General features: G+C 43.0%; 1 protein-coding gene across 1 annotated transcript; it reads right to left on the bottom strand.

Moving 5' to 3' along the window:
* Nucleotides 1-1,386: 1,386 nt before the first annotated feature.
* Nucleotides 1,387-22,682, bottom strand: nxph1 (neurexophilin 1). Its single transcript, XM_084695543.1, has 2 exons — nucleotides 22,241-22,682; nucleotides 1,387-3,381 (listed from the first exon to the last, which is right to left on the bottom strand). The coding sequence occupies exons 1-2, from the start codon at nucleotides 22,292-22,294 to the stop codon at nucleotides 2,626-2,628; spliced, it is 810 nt and encodes a 269-aa protein (XP_084551669.1). The 5' UTR covers nucleotides 22,295-22,682; the 3' UTR covers nucleotides 1,387-2,625.
* Nucleotides 22,683-23,043: the final 361 nt, after the last annotated feature.

Here is a 23,043-nt window from a genome sequence, read left to right as displayed (position 1 = left end):
GTGTTGGTTTGTCTGTAAATAAATCAGATATGTCTTGGCCCCCAAAAGTGTGGGGCAGAGGGATAATTATGTAAATGGATTAATTGGTATATTCAGTGACTTAATCATGATTCTGTTTCAGGTCATAGAGATGTGTTCTTACTCCAGGTAGAAATGGAGTTTAGTAAAAATATACTGTAAGGATGGGGAAATTACTTCCACACATACAGGTATTTTACAGTTCAATAGTGCAATATGTCGATCTTGGAAAATGAGTGAAAAGAATACCTCAAAGTATTAGACCAATTTACAAGCACAACTACACTGCCTTCCATTACACATGTTTAATGTGTTTTAGTGTAAACTGAAGACATGTTTCCTTTTACATGTTGAGTTTACATGTCGAATCCCCTCAGACTTGTTAAAAGTGAGCATTCAGGGCAAACTTTGGATGCAGCTCCTTAATGAGCATGGCTATAAAAGCCCCCAGTGGACCGCTGAAGTACACACAAACCTGGCATACACTTTAATTACTGATAAGTTGGGAGCCAGCTAAATGCAACGCCCACCATCCCCTCATTCCCCACACCACACCACCCACCCCCCCACCCCCCCACCCCTGGAGGCCTTAATCGCTTTAAAGCCGACTGCTGATCCTAACTGCCGAGCCGGAGGATTCCATGGCAGGTGCCGCTGCAAACTCCCCGAACAGACGCTATCGGGCCGGCGCTCTCAATCTCCTCATCTCCCTGGGACCACAACACAACTTCGCCTCTACATGTCCAACTTCTCCTCTGTGATAGCTTATAAGGAAATCTGCTCTACCACACTTGGCGTGAGATCAGAGAAACCCCAGGAAGTAATTATGATCAGGATCTGAACAGAGAACTCGGTGTGCGGTTGTTCTATCGTGTTTGGCGGGTTTAGTCAAGCCATGGGTTGGCAGAATCATGGATGTAGACTCTTCTCTGTTCGTGTGAAAACATCAGCATGACTGCCCAATTTTCTTAACTTGTGAAAGTGTACTGGGTTTTTGTCATATCCTAACCAATTATGTGTTGCGACAAGACAGATGCATTTGATCCTAAAAATGTATCTACCGGTAGTTGGTTATATATATCGTAAAATATGTTAATTCTGACATAGGTGGGTGATATAAAAGTGACAAAAGATAATGACTCAGGTGTCTGTATCCAAGCATAGAGGGTGCACATTAGTTCCATGTAAAATGTAATACTTTGGAAAGTTTATATTCAAACTTCATTACTCATTCTCACTTCGATCATATAACGCTCTAGTGAGTGTTTTATATGAAATTAGACACACTCCTAAAATAACTCACTCAAAGAACATTCAATTGGTAAAACGTACTGTATTTTTTATTCATATGTACATCTCCACCCCCACCCTCCCCAGAAATTAAATGCAGTGATACAGTTGATGAGTACTTATAATATATTTAGACAGTTTGACAGCGTCTGTACAAGATTGCTGTTTTCAAGAAATTCACATCTACATCAGCAACATCATTTTCTTTGAGGAACCAAGAACGAGCAATGGAGTGAGGGAGGGGAATTTGTGGGAAAAAAGGGGGGGACACATCTTGTGGGGCATTATACAGAAGCAGCGCCATTGGGATAAACTATGTACAATACAAACCATTCATACAAATTAGGCTCTAATATATAGAATTCATTACATTACATTTTAAATATTAAGTGACAATGAGCAAGCCCCTCGACCAATCACACTGGAATATGAAAACTAAGGCTGTGACCCTCTACTTCTCCAAGTCAAGACTTCACAGTTTAACACTCCAGAAACAGCCAAGGATTGACAGCATTACATACCTGAACTTTTTAAATGTTCTCTATTTATTCTTGAAGTAAAACATGCCAGCGGGTGAAGCCTGCTCAGTCCCACTGTTCACAAAGCCTCTGAAAGCACTGTCTGGGATGTGGATCATTCTAACTCCCCAGGGTCCTCAAATCCTCCTGCCTGTAGGGTTGGAAGTTTGAAGGAAATGTGCGGTGATCTTGAAGGCATTCAGGATGCTGGGGAGGAACAGGGGTTTCTGAGGATGCAGGATTTGGACTGCTGTGAGGGGCCAAAGGAGCAAACCAAGCTTCTGTAGGTCCATACATTGTTGTCTCAGATGTGAACATACTGTACATAACATATATTCAAAGGAGAAAATCAAAGCATTTATTATCAAGTTGGACCATCTAATTAACCAGAAATGCACGTAATGGAAAAGCAAACTAAAAATCACAACATAAATACTGATAAACACTGCTAGATGAATCTATAATTTCCCCCTATGTGTACATGAATAATCTATGAAATACAAACTGAACTCAAAAACAAACATACAGAGTTATTATTATTATCAATTGTAGTATCAATTATTAAGCTATATTTATTCAAATCATAATGACAATCAGTCATATGTTGCCTCACTTTTCAGACAATTGCATTGTCCCTACAATTCAGAATTTGAGAATTAGACGATCAATAAATTCGACAGCTGAAATTCTGTTATGGACAAAGCCAGCACAGTACAGTTATTAACATTAGACTTCTTTAGTGGAATAAGAAGTCCCAATCTGTAACTCAATTGTCCATCACATTATGCGGTGGGTCGAATCAGCCGGAGGGGAAGTAGGGAGTGTCACTGTGGTAGTTGTAGTCCGGGCACACTTTCTGGACCAGCTTGTAGTCGGTGCTGTAGAAGGAAATGTAGATGCAGATCACTTTGAAGGGCTTGGAGCAGAGCCAGGACACATGGCTCTGGGTCTGCTCCTGGTAACAGGTCTTGGAGGGGTCGAAGTTACAGAGGATGTTCTTGGCTCCTTTCTCCACCTTCTCGTACTCGATACGGCAGTTGAAGGACTTGGAGTCCTTGGCGTCGATGACCGATTGTTGTGCCGCCACATCAAACTCCACAATCTTGGTGGGCGGGACCAGGCTGACGGACACATTCCCCTGGCCTGTGGAGTTGTGGCGGAAGTAGACACTGAAGGTACCGTTGCCATGGTCCACGATCTTGCCGGTGATGAGCAGGTTGAGCTTCACCGTCTTGATGTTGGAGTGGAAATCCCCCCAGCCGAACATCTTCTTGAACTTGCCCGTCTTCACCATGGGCCGCCGCTTGGCCCGGGGCCTGGAATCCTGCAGGTCCGTGGAGTTCCGCAGCCAATCCCATAAGTCCTGCTCTGAGTAGGGCTCGGGGGTGTCGTAGCGCAGGTCCAGGGCAGTGCTGTTCTCCTTGCCATGCAGAGTCTGTGACAGCAGTCGGCTGATGGACAAGTCCTTACTGCTTTCCGTCCATATGTGTTTTAACGTGGACTTGGGGCTCCCAGACTTCAGGAGGTCTGCCTTGGAGGCATGGGCACTTGTAACCTGGAGCAGAGAGAACACAGATGTAATTCATTAATAGGTGTGTTTGAGCTATATTACACAGTTGGAGAAGGAGCGATTTCTCAAGTAGTCGAGTTGACGCTTCAGCAGATATCGTTAATATTAGATTCAGGAAATATTGACTTCACTCTCACAGTTTTTTCTTAATGGATTCTGAGGTGGTGGTGGTGGTGGTGGTGGTGGTGGGGGGGGGGGGCGGGGGTTATATATAATCAATCTTTCTGCAAGCTTTTATTTGCAGTCATGTTAGCAGACTGTGTCCCTTTGGTAATTTGAATGACACGTGCCGGATGAAAAAAAAAAGAGATCAGAGTGAAACACTTTGTTCCGATTTGTGCCTAGCCCTTCTCCTGCTCTGTCACATCGAGGGCTTTTGCACTGGCACACACAGACAGATACACTGGCTATTCAGTGAGTAAAGACCAGACTATTAACTACAGAGTGCTCCTTGAATTGATGATTGATGAACCCCTGGGTTTTCACCATTTAGCCCAGATGAGTGGAATTAGGTCCATACAAGGCCAGGCACAGCTATGCTGACATTGATTGCCTGATTTCTACTGTAAGAAGAGACAGCAGATCTGTCTTGCAGAGGTTTTTGCATTTTGCGGGCTGCCGCTGGGATCGATACGTAGAAAATAAGGTTTCGCTACCAATCATTCAGCCCTTCGACTGAATTGCCTCCCAACACGCGTCAGCACAAGGGTGAACTGTCCAGGTTCAACCACATTGTTGGGGGTGGGGTGGAGAGGGTGGGGCGGGTGGAGGGGGGGACATGCCTGTCTGGAATGCAGAGGGGTATGGAAAGAGCGCCCGGTCCCAAAACAAGCTCTTCTCCTGTCTTGCCCCCAAATGGTGCAATCAACTCCCCACCTCCATCAGAGACACTGACTGTCTCCCCACCTTTAAGAAAAGGCTCAAGACGCACTTGTTCCAGGAGTACAACGGCACTTAGGAATTTTTGTCTGTGCCTGATGTTTCCTCCAGGATCACAATGACTCTTATTGAGAGACTTGTTGCTCTTGTTGGTTAGTTGTAACTGACTTAAGACTATTGTGTTTTTTGTGTAATATATTTATGTTGCTTGCTTTTTTCCGCAGGTACACCCTTGCACTTTTTCGAGGTTCATGTTGTGTAATTGTATCTTGTTTAACTACATGCTCTTATGGTCCTTCCCTTTGGCCCTTATTTAGTTTTCACAATGTATGCTTCATGTTTTGCTTACCTGCAATCTCGTTGTTATGATCAGTGACCTATGCACTTTTGTAAAGCTCTCTTTTGGAAGTCGCTTTGGATAAAAGCATCTGCTAAATGCATAAATGTAAATGTAAATGTAAATGAAAGACATACACAATCAATACAAGACCATGAATGTGTTTTGAATTGCAGATTAAAGGTTGAATTAAGTGCTTGGGAATAGTTGTGTAAAATCGATTATTGTCTCTAAGCGGAGGTAGAGTGATGGGTATTACATGAGAACGTACTGGAAATAATCTATTGCGACTATCAAATTCTTTTCTAGGTGACATTACAAAAACAATCATGCTTCGTGTTTGATTCTATGGATCTGAGGAGCATGGACACAGCCACTCAGGATCCATGCCTGGAATGTTTTGAAAAACAAATTATCCAAACAAAAACTGCTACTTAGTATGGTGTAACGCTGTGCTATTGATTGGCTCTGTAGACCGTGCAGAAAAAGTATAGATTTCAAACTTCCCTCTTGGCTCCTTGTTACATTGGTCAAGGGCAACATTAAGAGATTAACATTGAGCTGGAAAAGAACAGAAGTGGCCTGAGGAGCAGTAGAGGGACACAGAGATCGCCTTTAGGGCCTGGAGAATCCATTTCTGACTGTGATGGATTATGAGGACTTGATTCAAATATTGAAAACACACATTTGGTATTCCTTCTCAAATTATCGTTGAGGACAGAGCATTGAGCAGAAACGTTCCAATAGTGAAGCAAAACTCAAGACAACAGTGAATGCTCTCAGCATCTCCTCTCCCTGCTCCCAGCTTGATTTGTCAACATAGTTGTAGTTTTTTTTTTTCCTGTCCAGCACTGCTTGCTTAGGCACAATTCCCAATCAGTGTATACAGACATGTTTATCTGCATGGCTTTCGGACTCCATGGTCCAGCATGATTTGGGCTGCGGGCCAGGGTGTTTGCTGGAGCCTGGTGCTGCCAGCTGCAGTGTTCACCTGAGGGGACGATGCATCTGGTAAACATGGCCAGCACTCTGGCCGCCACCGTCCTCCCAGCTGACTGGGGGCCAGAGTGAGACAGCTGTGCTCCCCCAGGCTGGGGATGAGGCAAGGGCAGAAAGAGCAACACACTCTATGTGTGAGCGATGTAAGTCATAACACAGCATAACACAGCGCCACTACGGGTTCAGTCTCTACCTTTTACTCCATTGTCTCTCTTTGTTTCGACGTCTCTCTCTCGCTCTCTCTCTCACTCGCAGACGAAACACAAAATACCCTATCTCTACGTCTCTGTCCCTCCCTCCTCCCTCCTGTGTCTTTCTCTCTTCCTCTCTACTTGCATTCCTTCTATCTCTTCTTTAATCTCTCTCCCCACTCCGCCTTCGTCGCGCTCTCAGTGACCCTGTCTGTGGGCTCTCTTTCTCCACCCGCTATCAAGCAGCTTCACTTTGTTCCGCTCAAGTCTTCCTCGGCCATTCACTCGACAGGTCATCTGATGCCAGAAGTTTCCCAGCAGTGCACCAGTGAGCGCACCCGGCCTTCCCTCAGGTTCATTTCAGCCCCATTGTGCTGTGTGACGGTGCTCTCTGATAGCATCAGAACCCTGCTCAAACACAGGACATGTCATCACAGACGTGCTAACTTCTCAACCCAGGAGGGGCCAGAAAGGACGTGTCGCACTCTTGTAGAAAACTTTGAAGGATTTTCACTTTGCCTGCCAGGTGGCATTAGATAGGCGCATCTTAAGGCTTTAAGGTTGCAGTATACTAATGACAGTAAATCATCAACAGGATCATGGCAGTATAAAAAATGCAATGACACTATTTGCTGCCACAAATCTAAGTGCTAATTGGCTGTAATCAAGGTTTTACTGCACATCAGTATATCCATTAAGAGTTCAACTTTTCGACACTAGCTCACAGTATACTCCAACAATACAGATCCCCTTCTCCATCGGCTACTGTGACAGTAGGTCTTACTGCTTCAAGTTCAATATTCCAAATATGTTCTAATAAAAAACATGGACAGGTTGTGTTTTTAAAAGTAAAAAATCCCATCTGCACCAAACATTCCGAATGCTGACCCCAAACATCCAAAAAACAGCCTAAGGTCGTCCCCTTCACTGAACTAGCACGGTTATAAAATGGCAGACCAAAAGCAGGAGATGGGATGTGCTCCAAATCGACCTTTCCGTCTTTCTCTAAACCTCACATCACATCCACACAGTTGAGAGGGAAGAGAGACGGATTGGCTCCGGTGCATTTCTCACAGAAAAATGAAGGACTGTATGCATGGATGGCATGAAAGGAGCTCTTATGAAATATCTGGAGAAAGGAAATGAGGAAACGAAGAGAGAGAAGACGTCTGAATGAGGAGAGTGAGAACTGTGCAGAGGTGACCCTGAGCACACCGGCACGTCATCTCCATTTGTGTCCACAATTACACTGACACAAACGTACAGACTCTTCAGACAGAAGCCTACAATGCCTAGAACAGCAAAGAGTGCAATCCTTGTCCTGAGAAGCTAACGAGACAAATATTTACTGCGCACAATTTGTCCAAGAACACACAGTATGGTTTAGTACAATATGTCTTGTATCGTGAATTATTGTACTGGAGAATCAGAGAAATAATATAGTACACTTAGTTCTGAAGCACCAGTACGTTTCTTCCAGTTCCTGTAAACACTAAAAAGTTGTTCTCAAAGCCAGTCATTCTGTTTCGCAACATCACAATGCTTTAGCCATGTACAGTCTGCAACCTGAGAAAAAATAGACAGAGAAAAAGGAGCACTACAAACGCGCCTTGTCCCTGCTCTGGGGCCAGACGATTGGGGCTTGAATATAATGCAAGCCAGCAGAGAGCTAGACAGCTGTTAAGTGGCCCTGGAATATCCCATTGTGACCATGCACTAGAACTGCTTAATGGCCTTGTAAGAAGGCAGTTAGACGCATCATTAAAGCAGACTTTCCTACACTGTGTGAACGGACTTGCATATGTGTGTGCGTGAATGTGTGTTTGTAAAATTACCAGGGGTAATTTGGGTTTCTGTTGGAGTGTTAAGCTGTGTTACTGGACGCTAGATAATACACAGACACAAAACTGACTATAGGTTCACCTCAACCCAAAAACCCTGAAGACACTGATGTTTTTGTGTTTGAAGGTGATCTGATGCCTAGGGCAAGTACTAGCCACTAGACAGTACAGTTCTACATTTTTGTTGTGTGTTCAGCAGTTATAGTTTACCATGTTCACAGTTAAGTCAAATATGTTTTTTTATTTTTAATACCAAGCGTTTGTCAGGCTGTAGTCTGTTTGTCATTATTTGCACTCAACCCTCTTCAACATGCTGAATATGTTTTCCACTGGGGATAGATTAATTGTGATCTTATTGGTAAAGTTTTCACATTACTTTTTGAAAATAACTTTCAAGTCACCCAATCTCAAACAAAATATTGTCAACCCCATGTCTGCAAATGTTCTGCTAACCTCAGTTAGCAAATGTGTAGTTCAAATAAGATAGAGAGCCCAGTCATCAACCTTTCATCTTGCACTAAATAACTCAATTAGCTCTATTCTAATTCATTCTTGTGCAATCGGTTTATCATCTTTATCTGTGTAGTTCAACTCTCAGCTTTCATTTTTACAATCTACCTCAGACTGCTTTACTGCCCTACGCTTATTAGCACATTTGAACAGATCCTTGGAAGAGAAATTTACAGGTTCAAGTACAAGTCCCTGGTCTAGAATGCCCCATGTGAGGAGAGAAGTAATATGTCTTGTCACAGAAGAGTGCTAAACGGACATGCTTATTTTGTGGCGATACAGTCAACCAGACACAACACAAGATTAGTGTTGATTTGTTGTTGAAAATCTTGAAGCTAATAGGGCCCGAGGCACCATAAATCAAAGCAGGCTTTATTTTGTCAGCGCGCAGATGGCCCGAATACATAACTCACCCCAATTAAGACCCTGGGAAGGAAGCTAAAGAGAGAAGCGTTTGGAGAGAAAAAGGGCACCTGTTCTGCTGTCATATCTGGAGCTCCTCTGATCAGCGTGTCGCAGCGTTCCTCGGAGCCTTCTCGATGGAGAATTAATGATGGCAAACAAAGCCAGAGTCTCCTCCTGGCCCTTTGTGAGTTCATTCTCTTTCCACTTTCGTCCCTCTCTCAACTAATCTTCAGTGTCACACTTAATGAGATTTTCAGTTTGTAAAAGGAAATAAAGAAGACCATGCCCCCATCTCCTTTAATACCATTTGGAGTATTCACTTCTCTAAGTTAATTATCTAAATAAGGTATATTTCATTTCATCAATTAACTGTACAAATACGGAGCCCTCAGTCTGCTATGTAGTGCATAATGTGTTACAATTAGCTTAATAATTTATAATGATCTGTTTAAACTACTCCTGATGTCAGTGAAAAACAAGCAATAGCTCATGTAATCATGCTTCAACCAAATTATGCAAACACACGTATCAAAATTAATTTTGTTAAGCAAATGTACATTATTAATTGATTTTGTCACCGGCAGGGTAGGAAATTATATTCAATGCAATTAGTTCCGTGATTACTGTTATAAAACATTAAATAATAGCTTGTGTTCGCATATTGTAGCATATTTAAGCAGCATTTGCTTGAATATTTAAACTGACAGGAATACATAGGGGAAGGGTTCAAATGACTGCAATGTTGTTAACCCAACAAGTTAACTGCTGTGTGATTCTCAAGGCAAACACAGTCTGCTTACCAAGTCTGTTCTTAACTAGATTGAGTTCCCCCTCCTCCCCCCTCTCATCCTGTCACAGTCATAGCACCAGCTAGCAGTATAACTTACAGTCCAAGCAGCAATGCAGCACCAGAGAAGCAGAATGGAGGAGTCCGAAATGTCCTTAGCAAAAACTGCTGTACCAGCTGACCTTTTAAAAAGAGAATGCTGTTGCAAAAGAACTAAGAAGTGATTTGTGTACAGAGAGAGTGTATGTGTTTGTTTGAGACAGAAAGAGAGAGAGGTCAGAAGAAGTCAGGTAATGGAGTTTGGCTATGCATGCCTGTTTTTCCAAATCAAATTAAACCCATAGACCAATAAACGGAATTTCTGATTCCAATGACCCCGGAGGACCTCCTCTCACATTCATGATGTGTTTAATCAATATGATTCAGTGGCTGAGAACACAAATAACTCAACTGGGGACAAAGATGGAGTTGCAGGATCTTTTTACTCCTTTTTATTGGCCGTCTGTAATTGTGTTTTTATAAAAGGCTTTTAGTTTGTTACTGTCCACCATTGATTTCAGGGTTCAAGGTGGCCAGACAAAAAGAGAAAAAGAAGAGGGAAGAAAGGGTGAAGGAACAGAGAACCGTGTCAATAGTGGTGGTCTGCGGTCGTTTTACTGGATGTCGATGCTGTGGACTTTCAATGGATGTCGTTTCGAACGTTTGCTTAAGCAGAAACACTCCTCATCTGAAGTACAATGAGACTGCACACTCAGACAAAAAGTAATTGCCCTTTGTGATTAGGACGAAGTGTAAACATTGAAACATTTCATCTGGATCTTTATTATTATTGGTATCATCTTCATTAACCTGAGTGGGTGATGAAAATGGAGGAGAAAAAGGAATAATTTACATGAAAATAATCACTATTTAATTAATAACCAGCGCAACCCAAAAAGATAAAACTCAAAGAAGTGGTCATAATAAAAATGACCAAAGTATTACCAAAACATTTAAACAAAATCCATTCCTCCTGAACCTGAAACAGCCACCCTTTACACTGCTGTGATGATGTCCAATGGGAAAGAATCGATGATTGAGGAAAAAACAAGACTATCAATAAAAAGATTCGACTAAGATGTTTATTCGTACAAGCTCAGATCATTAAACCTTTCCATCCTAGTGATTTGTGGTCCTAATCAGTAATGTAGGTAGGTTACAGAGTGAAATACAGTGGAGTAAACAAGTACAAATTTTGTTTCCATAGAATTCTGTCTTTCTGGGGCACAGCATGGGGTGGTCAAGTCTCAACACAGAATGCTACAGTGTTCACCTTCTGGCTTTGCAAGGAACACCACAACAATATCATAACTCATAATGACCTTACAGTCTTCTTACTGTCTCTTGACTGTCTCATGGGTGAAGGCCTCATGCTATATGTAGAACTATGTCATGTCCACAAAATGACATACGACCTTGGCACAACAGGTGCCTACACAGACCAAGAAAACTCCTATCAACCACTATTCAAATTAAATCCAGCCCAATTGCTTTTCTACTTGGGGCATGTTGCCGGGCTGAGCTGCTTGGACGTACTACTGACACAAGCCCGTCTTCATCTGATACGATGTAGACCGCTGAGGACTGGCCTGCATCTGGGATCTGCCGCTGGAAGAGGCACCAGGGAGCGAGAGCCGTGACATTAGTGTGGGATCTAGTAAAGCTCTGCCTTAAATGAACAGCAGCTAGCTCGAGATTAGCTCTTATCTGGCCCTTCTGTGAGGGGAAGGGTGCACGCGGGGGCGTGGGGGATGTCCACCCGGCCCAGTGTGACTCAATCTCCTGAGCTCATTTGAGCACCATAAGCCAGGTAGGGTCTGGATTCCTCCACTCTGCTTACTAATGGGAAAATCAAAGACCTGTGTCATGTCTGAAGCAGAAGACTGGAGGGTCTAAAGTGAACATGATGTTCTGCATGGCGTGCCATGTCCTCGCCCGTCAAAGCCCAGCTCCTTATCTGTACCCCGGGACTAATTGCTCCTCTAATTTCCACTCGGATTTCCAGCAGCCGTGTTAGAGAGAGGGGGTTCAGATTGGATGACTGTCTGGCACATGTGGCTAGATGAAAGTGGATGGGACACAGTCAGCCCAGCTCGATCCGAATGCTGAACCTGTATAAGACCAAGCACGGCTCCACAGGGGGCTGTGGGCTGCAGACAAGCGGACGGACGTCCAGCTTTCCTTCTCCTGACAGAGAGAAGCCAACAGACAGCGTCTCAGTCACAGGAGGAGCCTCCGTCACTCAGGTGAGCTGTCGCCATGGCGACGCCTGTTTTGAGTGACGTGACAGATCCTAGGGGGGGGAGCCCCATGTAAACAGAGATGTGGATGATAGGCTGTCATGTTCATTATGGAGTATTATGCAGTATTGCGGCAGGTGCCTTGCTGCCCTGTGGTCATCGTCCCCTCTCCTCATCCTTTCACTTCATCACCAGTCCTTGACTCCAAGGATCCTGACCTCAACCACAGAGCCAGAACCATAGTGGAAAAAAACAGACCAGAAAATAAAGCTAATTTGTAAGACCCTAGATATCCCTGATTTCCCAATTATATAAAACTTTCAGTAACAAAAACAGCCGCTGAAATTGGAACAAAAGATCTCCAGCTTGTCTTTGTCTATGCTCAGACCTTGCCTTTTGTCCAGAGGCAGGATGGAGCTTTTGTAGAAGTCACGTCCATTAACAAACCTCATTGTCCTCACAGTTTACCTTTCAGTCTGACTCTCTGCACCATTAATCACCAGAGACAGCACTACAGACATCACTGCTCACTGACGAGGGGGCTGGGGGGGCTAATACTGCCCCCATCCCATCACACACAAACACATGAAACTGTTGGGTAGAATTGTGAGGGCATTAGCCCAACGATAATGCTTATCATGGAATTACCCTGACACCTTTATTCAGCACACGTTTTATCTTCAGTCATCTCAGATTTAGATGGAGGGTGTTTAAACCTTTTTTTAATGGATTTGTTTAGTTTTTCTGTGAAAGTCTTCTCCCATTTTACCCGCTCTGTGCCCAGTGGTTCAGCTGTGGCGTCTGAGGAAATGTGCTGCTCCTCCCAGCCACTGGTATTATTAGAGACTGTCCTGCCGTTGTAAATAGAGGATTCACATAATGCACCGCAGCATTGGATGGCCACAGATAGAGCCTAGCACTGACTGGCTGAGATATTCACAGCAGCTTACTCCGCTGTGCCTCAGCACAGCGTGAGAGGAGAAAAAGATTAATTCAAAATGACTTACACTTACAGTGGTGCAGGGGAAAGCGGCAGCATTACAAATAAAAGTGGATTTTAAATGCTAGATTTAACCTTAAATGGGTTTTCTATGCACTGCTATCACTGCTCACAACTGAACAGGGAGGGTCCACCCCGAGGACTTCTATGGGTGGGAATGACATTATATGCACCGAATTCTGGTATTATAGAAACAGGTGTTCCCTATTCTTACCTCTTCCATTGTAAATGTAATATGCACACTACCTTGCTCCTTAACTGTTATTACAGTAGTAGTAACTCCCATCGTTTAGGCATTTTGATGAATGCGACTTTCCAATATGAGTCAGTAAACAGAAAGATAATTTAAATAATCATTAACAAAGACATCCTTTCACACAATTTTCACCAAGGGAGATGTGTTATTTTACCAAAATAAGCTTGTTATGTCTCTGGCTAAGGCTAGCTCTGGTTAGCATTCTTTGCCTCGCCACTGCTTATCCCATGGGTTTAACTGGACTGGGTTATCTGTACTGGGGAGTTTTTCCTAACTGAATCCACCCATCAGAACCTACAAGCTACAGCATGTCTCTCTGACAGCCACCCTCGACTGCAGAAGAATGGCTATGCTTTGGGTAAATTTACTACGGTAACTTTACTTCATTAACTGAATTTCCCCCAAGTAAGTGAAAGCTGCCCATTTTAGTCCATCCATTGAGGGTTCCACCAAGGATTTGGAGCACGGAGCTATTTAAAAGGAGGATTAGGGAACCAATTTCAGCCCTTCGTTCTCCCACTCCTCTCCTCTCTCACCCCCCCCCCCTCTCCCCCCCCGGTTTTCCCTACTCCTCTCCTTTTTCACCCTTCTGTTCTCCAACTCCTCTCCTTTCTTCCTCCACCCCTCTGTTCTTCTGTTCTATAACTCCTCTCTTCCTCCACCCTCCTCTCCTCTCCCACCCCACTGCTAGTCTGTGTCTACAGTGGGAGGCTCTCCTGTTGGCACAGCCTTACATTTACAACATCATTTCAAGGCAGAGGAAAAATATATTTTAAAAGGTGGCTATTTGATGGATGAAACAAGAAGTGTGTTTAGTCCCCAGGCTAATAAATATACATAAACATTTTGTAAAACAATGAATATGTATCGTCGTTTGGTTTGAGTCACTTGAGGGCTGATATCCATTAGAATCATAACAGTAGCTCATGTCTTAATGATGACACAATATGCTCTGCAATTTAAGCAGATATTTATGCTAACTGTAGATGGGGGCACTGGAGGCTGCTGGTGAAGGAGGGGTGTCATGTGGTGCGCATGTAAAGAGATTGCTCATCTCTGAAAAGCTGGCAGTTCATTTGCTCTTACATTTCCTCGCTGTCACTCATCACAATGAGACGAGGAGCTCTGTTTCTGTCCACTGAGAGGACAGGCAGGACAGACAGGGGAACACACAGGGGCATAGAGCCAACCACAGCTTCTTTCCCCTTTCATTTGATCATAAACCAAGATTAATAAGATACTTTTATGCTGACCGTAAAGAAATCGGCTGCCAAGCAAACACATTCAATTAACTATGGAGCCATTTTGGAAAAAGCTTTATAGCCCAGGCCATTAACTTGAGACATTCAGTCAGATTGTTTTTTTACATTTCAGCCAAGAGTCCAAGAGACAGTGGAGTGAATTTACAGAGTGAGAAATGTCGCATGTCTGCAATAGTGTAATGTGTTTAGGCTACTTGAATACTTACAAGCTTTCACACTCCAAAAATAAGTAGTCTCTTGAATTTAATATTTATGGTTGTCATATTGTTGTCATAAATCCTATTACAATACTGTATACACAACCATATCCCCCTCCTCATATATACAGTATGCCTATTTACTGTATGTTTGCAACACACACACACGCACACACACACACACACACACACAAACTCTCTCTGTCCAGACAATCATCTAAAAGGGATGGTAGGCACCTGTTTGTGCCCACATGAAACAGCATCCACTAGGCCGGCTAATGTTTAAAGTAATGGCTTGTGAGGTCTGACAGATCGCCTGTGCTCCCCTGGTGCTGTGGGCCTGATGCCGGGAGAACAGAGAGAATCCATCAAAGCGACAGGAGGAATCAGTGTTGAGACACCTCACTACCTGTTAGAAGAACTCCCATCAGCAGTAATTGATTTGATAAATGTTCCAGCATATCCACAGAGAAAGAAAGAGCAGATAGAGGGTTTGGGGTGAAAGGGAGAGAAAGAGAGCGAACGAGAAAGGTAGAGAGTGGTAGAGAGAGCTTAGACCTCAAATCTCCAAACCCAGACAGGCCAACCTCATGTTTACCTTTCACCATATCCTGAGTTCCACATTTACATTTGGTATGCATATCAGGAGGGAAGTTTTCTGCTGTAAACAGAGGCGAATGCATGGATGTTTACTCAACGTGTTTGGACAGTACAATAGGACGGAATGTATTTCCACGGCTGTGAGAGGAAGCAGGAATAGGTGCAGTCTTTGTGATAAGCGGAACACACAAAGTGAGCAATGACAAACATAAAACATGGAGGACTTCTGATTCCCTGAGCAAGACCCGCATTAGGACCTCAGGGTCACTCCGATAAAAAGGACTTATTCATGTGATTCTGCGAGAGAACAATTCTGTTTATGGAACGGAAAGACGGGGAGAGAGATAGTGAGATGAGGAGATAGACAGAGAGAGAGATATATATATATATATATATATATATATATATAGAGAGAGAGAGAGAGAGAGAGAGAGAGAGAGAGAGAGAGAGAGAGAGAGAGAGAGAGAGAGAGAGAGAGAGAGAGAGAGAGAGAGAGAGAGAGAGAGAGAGAGAGAGAGAGAGAGAGAGAGAGAGAGAGAGAGAGAGAGAGAGAGAGAGAATGGGAATGGGAATGAGTCCATATTCGACTCAATGGAATGTGATGCCAAAGGAGGAGTTTTATCTTGCTGATGGATGATTGACAGATGTCATCCAAAGCCCTTCAATACTGAAATACCCTCACATACTTTTTATTTTCGCCTCTCTCTCTTCTCTATGGCTGCGTGGATGCTATGAGGCAGAAGTGTAATTGTTATCCTGAAAATCAATGGGGGTGAAATCGTCCAGCCTCGTGTCAGTAATGAAGTGCTGTCATACGCCGCACAGGGGAGTTGATAAGGACCCTGATTGGTCTATAGCACCAACCCAGCCCTCAGTCATGGCTTGTTTTCTCTTTCATGAAACTGCAGTACAAGCCCGCAATTTTTTTCACTTGTCCAAATGGAAAAAAGTTGATAAAACTCCATGGCATTACTTATTGATCAGAAATAATATCAAGATAAGAACTACATAGTGCGTACAGCACAAATGTATTTTGATACATTGAAGCTTACGGTGCCACCTCTGCCCCGATAACTGGCTACACCTGATAAGCCAATCAATGATTACACAGACTCTAAGGAAGGTTATCAACCTCCAGATACTTATTTCCTAATCATGAGGGAATAATAACTAAAAATGTGTTGGTTTAAAGTAAAACATTGTTTTCTGCTTAGCATTAAAATTAAGAACTAAAAACAAGAGCTTAACAAAATCATAAACATTTCATAAAATCGTAACCCTGGTTTATTATATCCTCGTGTTTTTTAATTCACCTCCAGAACCTTCTCTCTGTCCTTCTCTTTCTCCTATCCATATTCCATTTCTGTCTTCTAAACCAGCAATTAGCTCTAAAAATACCCTTCATCCAACATAACCTTTAGTTTCTGGATGAGAACCATGACATCTTTGCGAGGAGCTAATTTCATGATTTTCCTTAATCAGATGAGAAAATTGCTCTAAACTAGAGGGAAGCTAGCAACTGAAAACTTCCTACATGGGTCCTGTACTTCAGTCAGGCAGGCCCTTTCGAATGCTTGGGTGCATGTTTGATATCGCTCCAGGATTCTTTACAGCTCTCTACACATGTCCCTGGAGCGGTGCTGGGCACCAATCATTGTGACCCAACGGAATGGAAAGATCTCGGAGATAACGGACGTGCTTGGTAATTCCCATCAGCGGACGCCGGGATCCACGGACTGTGTAGCAGACGCCAGCCCCATGGCAGATCCATCACTGGCGGGAAGCAGCGGAGAGCACCGTCACACACAACACCTCCTTCCCTCATCCCTTTTTTTGCCGCCCCCCCCCCCTCCCTCAAAGTCAGCAGAGCAGGAGAGCGGGGTCTAGCTCTCTCTGTTTCAGTGGTCAATCGAGCCCATCATCAGACTGCAAGGCAAGGCAATCCATCACTCCATCATCCTGCAGCCTGCAGCAACCTGCAGCAGGTGCACCTCCCACAATAGGATACCTTTGAATACCAAACTACCCTTGCATCTGGAGCTACGACATCCAAAGAAGTTGGTCACATGCTCGAGGGTAGCACTCATGAGAGGGGATGTTTACACACCAAAAAAAACTAAAAGACTCACTGAGATTATTCAGCAACACTGTTCTTGAGATTGTTGACCCTTCCCTGAAAAATCTCTCATCCTCCAGCTTCAGTCGACAGAAGCTAATGTGTAAGATCCCAGCATGTACGTCTGCGTATCTGAAGATGTCAAGCAGGTTGCAGGGAGTTTATCTAGTAACCTTCAGACTTTTCCAAGCATGTCTTATCAAAGTGCCACACACTTACCCAAAAAGGACGGTGGAAACGAGGCTAAATGTGGAGCAGACGCTACTCTCAGGTCTTGTCTTAAAGCCTGGTCAAGTCTAGGGTGGATTTTTTCCAGAAGCAGTGCCCTTCAATGGTCTGCTCAAGCTCTCACCTCTGACCCCTGGATGCGATTGAAAATCTGGAGCAGTGCATGGTGGAGAGAATGGAGGCAGTGGTCATTAATCACCCTAGTCACCAGTAAAACACACACCCACCCACCCACCCACCCACGCACACACAGGAGGCACACTTCTGGTTTGTTTGGGACTGTGTACAGGTAAAGGGTCAACAGGGAAAGATTTTCCAATTAGGCACCATAAAAGATCTGAGAAAGACTGTGCCATGAAAACAAGCCAGTTTTCGAGCGTGTCTCTCCAGGATTGGAACAAACAACACTTTAATTACGCATGCAGCCTAGAAATTACCCCAGAGTGCCGAGGGGCCGTTTCCGAAACAACGGGTCATTATGGTTGACCTTCTGGGCCAAACCAAGGTCACGTGTTGTTTTTCCACACATCGTCTGGTATTTTTAGGAGGTGTCTATACATCTCACTGGTATTGAAAACACTGCCCCTGCCCCCATCCCCCAAGACTTATTAGCCATGACTGGAGGGGGGGGGGGGTCTTAGAAGGCTCAATTGCAATTCGATTGAAGAGGTCACAGGGGGATAGTGTCACCTTGAGGAGTCAATACGAAAGTTGCACTTAAGGTACAATGTTTATGATACACTGTCCTATGGAAGATTGTAGTGGAGTTGTTTTTGCTGTCCTGTAGTTGAGATATTACTATGGTTCACCATGCCTGTGTGCTGAGATGTAGTTATTTTGCACTGTGTCCAGTAAATACAGATCATTCCTTGACGCTGCTTTACTTTGAGTGCACTATTCTGTCTATTATGTACTAATATGCATTGTATGTTGTAATGCATAAAAAACACATGCTAAATGAGTACGTGTCAAATGTAATGCAAATGTAGAAATGTTCAGCTTTTGCTGAGTAACTTTGCTGTGAAGGGAGAGACATACAGTAACAGTTCTCTGATTGGGGGTCAAAGGTCAACCAGACTGAAACACTTAACAGATGCAGGGTCAAGTCGTGAGTAGTAGTAGTAGGCCCTATCTAACAACTCTGAATGAAAATGATTAAACCATTAGAAATGAACCCATGGAAACTATTCTGTCATTACAGCTGATCTGGTTGCAAGCTGTCAATGTTGAGGTTGCATTGTTCTACAGTCGTGTGATTTGCACATAGGTCACTTGGTGTAAGTGCACACTTGACGGCTACTTAACATGTACCACAGCTCCCTCTGGTCCACTGTGAGCCGTTGAGGGGGCTGTGCTTGTGTAAGAGCCGCAATGTACTCAGTCACTAAACTCTCAGGCCTTTTGTACTCAGCTCTCAATCTTGAGTGGTTCAATTTGGCACCCCATAAACTTACATGCAAAGAACTGTTGAGAGTACAAGTCACCCACAGAGTGAATATTAAAAAACACAAATGAGCTTGAATACTGCCTTTGTGCAGAGAGAGAAAGAGAGAGACACAGAAACACAGAGACAAATAGAGAAAGTGAGAAAGTGAGAGACAGTGAGTGAGTGAAATAATGAATGAGTGAGTGAGTGAGTGAGTGAGTGAGTGTGTAAGTGTGTGTGAGTGTTTGTGTGTGTGTGTATCGACGTGCACGCTTGCGCACATGCTTGTGTGCTTCCATGAACGTGTGCCAGTCTCTAACTCAAAATAAATTCCCTTTCTTCTCTCCTGTTCCTTGATTTGTAGGCTTCTGGTTAACAGGAAGTACAATAACACTGCGCTCAGCATGGCTCCTCCTCTCCCATGGTGCAGCATGCTTAGCCATGTCAGGCTCAGTTTTCGGCCCGTTTGATGATGATGATTTAATATCACTGCAGAGGGAAGGGGACTGGATGGGGGAGGGCAGGGGGGGGTTGTCATTGGACCACTCTCTGTGTCAGACTCATGTTTGTAAAGGCTTTGCTTGCCCCCCATGGAGGCATGGTATGGGCAAGGGAGGGGTTGTGAGGCAAACTTTCAATCAGAACACAGCACCATGTTAAAGTCATCACACTCTCCCTGCCATCCGTGTTTCTCACATTGTCAACAGGATCACCACTGTGTCATTCACTCAGTCACTCATGGGAGCAAAATCTCCCACAGTGGCCAAATATGAGAACTGGAGAAAAGCCAGCTGGTTAGTGAGGTTACCAGAATGCAGGTGGGGAAAAGATTCATCACACATATGCACACACAAATACATCTGCTGCTTTAAGGTTCTATTTTATACAATAGAACTGTAATAACGCTAACTCTAACCTTAACTAACCCTGACATATCAGAGATCAAAACTTCAATTGGTAACCACTAGATTAATGATCCGAAAAGCCTATAAATGTGTCGCGGAGGTAAAGACACGAAAATAATAAAATAAAATATGGACAAACCCTGTTTTAATCCGTTATGGATCATAACAGTTTGTATAATAGGACGTTGTTAATTAAATGTTTTCACCCATAGGTGACCGCATCGTTTTGCCTACCCATGCTCGTAAAAGCGCGCGCGGTGCTTCTCCAACATACAATACTGTGTGGTGAACGCGGTTATCGAGGTCAAGGCGCTCGTTGCTCAGACAAGAGGCTTAAGCGGAGACAAGAGCCTTTAACACGGAATAAAACCATCAAAGTTCAGCTTTAATCCCCGCCGGTATGGATAAAGCTGCCAGTTAACAGGATGTGAAATAATCTGGCTTTAAGTGAACAGACAAGGCCGCAGCTCTGTACTGAATTTGTGAAACTACGATTAAAGATTAGTCTACAGTTGGCATAATTCAAAACATCTGTGCTAAAGTCCTCAAGTTTGCCAAATGTAACAGAAGACGGGCAGGAAACGCAGCATTTTAAAAACACAAGATACTCAGACGGGCCTTGCAAAAAAAAAAATCACATGCAAAAATTCATAGTAGCCTAGGCTATTTGTTTAATTGCACAAAATCGAAATCTTTCCATTAGGCGTAGTCTAGCACTACAGCATGGTACCAATAATAGTAATAATGGTTCTCAATTTACATTATTGTTCATTAGTATTTATGAATAGCCTAATTTTAAAGAAGAAATGTGTCACCTAAATAGGTCTGAAATGCCTCAAATGAAACTTTGCATGGCGCACCACAAATTGGATGCTCTTGTAAATATTTTTTAAGTCTGCTTTCTGCTGCCTATTTAATTATTTTGAAAGTGCAGTTACAATGTACTAAACAAAACTTATTCGACGCAACCAAGAATCAAAACCCAAGAGGATTATGTTGCATAGACCTGTCAGCGCTTTTACTTTCAGGACCGTGGCAGTTCCACATTACCTTAATTCCAAACCCGTGTCTTCAGTTGGAAAAGGTGTAGGCTACATCCGTGCATAGGCTATATATATAATTATTATTATCTAAAATGTTTCCATATAAAATATATTTTTAGAGTGAAGTATAGTCTTTATAGTATAGTCAACGTTTTTACAAGTAGACTTCACGTTTTTATTAAAAATATTAAATTCAAGTGGTTCACAATAAAGTCACGAGTCTTGGAATTTTGGAGGCTGCAGGGCTGTGACCGGTTCAGGGTTAAACATCCATAAAATGCCAATTAGACAATTTGCAACACAAATCCAAATATCACGGATTCACAAATTGTTCCAAGAATTGTTGTTTTTGTTTTTCATATTTTTCATGTTCGGTTTAACCTACTGCAAAGCAGTTGTATAGCTTTCTCAACGTCCGGTTATGGAGTGTAACTTAAGGTGCACTATTCAATTCATAGAAAGAGCAACGCGAATGTCAGTAGTCTGACACAAAACTTCTGATTTTAAATAATCGATAGTTTAACTTTTAATTATGCATAAATAGGCCTACATATTTAATAGCATACCGGGCAGGCTTGAGCATAAGAGAAAAAAAGTTATCTTAAACAATAGGCCCACAGTCAATTAAAATACCAAACTGATTTTTGGTTTGGATATAATGAATTTGTAATGGACAGAAAACGTGGACCTGGTTTGAAGGATTATTTCATCCTCCACATGGAGCAACATGATCAATTAATCTTTTGTACCCTAAAGTGAAACTTTGTGGCATATTCAATATGAAGTCAGTATGATTGACGTATTATAACCTTCACTTGTAAAGTCCATAAAATATCATATGGCTCAAATCGTTTGAGACATTCTATGAAACAGAAGTGAACGGTTGGTTTACCCTTACATTTTGTCTGTGCCTTTGACAGGACAATTTCAGCACAACACACAATTTCGCAGTATTTTTTTCTGTGTTTTTATGGTGGGTAATATTCTTACCAGTGAAATAAATATTCTAGTACCCCTACTGTACATGTCAGCATCCTGACATTTTTAAATGTGAGCAAGACACGAAATACTATTCCGTTTGTTAGGGCGCCCCCAAGAGATGCATTTTATAACTGCCCTAAAACCGTCACGTTTCACGCTTCTATAAAATGTATTTTTGTTAGCCTATTCTCCCCATAATAAACATTTTGGATTTGTCTTAATCGTTTGGTAATTAATTAATTAATTTAGTAATTAAATTATAAATTATTAGGCTATGGTATATTTGAAAATAATCGGACTTATATAGTCTCAAAGTGAGAACGTAATAGCCTAATTGAAACAGAAAACTATTTGATGTAAACATACCATATTTCACAACAGCCCAGACTTGGGTAATAGGGACTTCAGGTACTGGCCAATAATGACATAAAGGTATGCACTGATGTTTCTATAGGTGTTGACTACAGCACACTGAAAGTGTTTTTCTTTCTTGAAAACCTGTCATATCATTAGTTTTCGAAAAGCCTTAAACAGGAAAGGACACCAAAAGGAAAAAACAAAAGGACAAAAGTTCCGTCAGACTAACAACAAATATAACTCACCAGGTAAACTGCTGGCGTCAGTAATAACACGGCACACCAACACGTCGCCTGCATCCTCCTGGATCTCAAACTTCCTCTTATTTCCCTTCGCTGGCTCTTTTGTCTCCGCGGACCATAAATCCACCTGGTATCCGCCTTACAGAATGGTCAAGACCCTCACCAGCCTAGGCAAAAATGAAATTATACACCCCATAACCACAGAGCTTACACTTGGAGAGAGATATAGGACGGGAAAATAAATAACGATTACATGGGAATTAATCCAGACAAAGGTTGAAGCAATCTCATAGTTCAGAGAATGATCAAAATTCGATTCAGAGCAATCATGAGGGATCAGTCCAGATTTGATTGTCTTGCTTCCCTGCGAAGCTCTCGACGCGGTCCTTTCAGAAATTGAACAGTGGTTTCACTGGAGTCTGATGAATAGCCGAAGCTTTATACTGCGCGCTCCTAAACGCACAGCCACAACCTACCCGGAGAGAAACTCCACTCTATCCACATCTAATATGAGAGGGGGAGGGACGACAGGAGCAGTGGTAAGATTAAAAAACGAGGCGAGATTGGTCCGAGACGCAAGGATCACAGAGCGGAGTCTTTAAAGAACCACCAAAGCTCTACAGAAAAGCTGTTCATCCACTGGCTGCAGTGTTGCGGTTGATTCAGATGAACGAGCTGACATTCAGAACTCCATTGAGTATGACTCGAGGACAAACACGTTCTTCTCACCTCCAGTGCCTCCCTCTCTCAACCAAAAACGGCGCATTGCAACGCATAACTTGTCAGCCAACATGGTCAAGTTTAAA

The sequence above is a fragment of the Hypomesus nipponensis genome, chromosome 4 (genome assembly GCF_054491055.1).
Source record: "Hypomesus nipponensis isolate SF chromosome 4, ASM5449105v1, whole genome shotgun sequence".
NCBI lineage: Eukaryota > Metazoa > Chordata > Actinopteri > Osmeriformes > Osmeridae > Hypomesus > Hypomesus nipponensis.
This window is presented reverse-complemented; position numbering and strand designations above follow the sequence as displayed.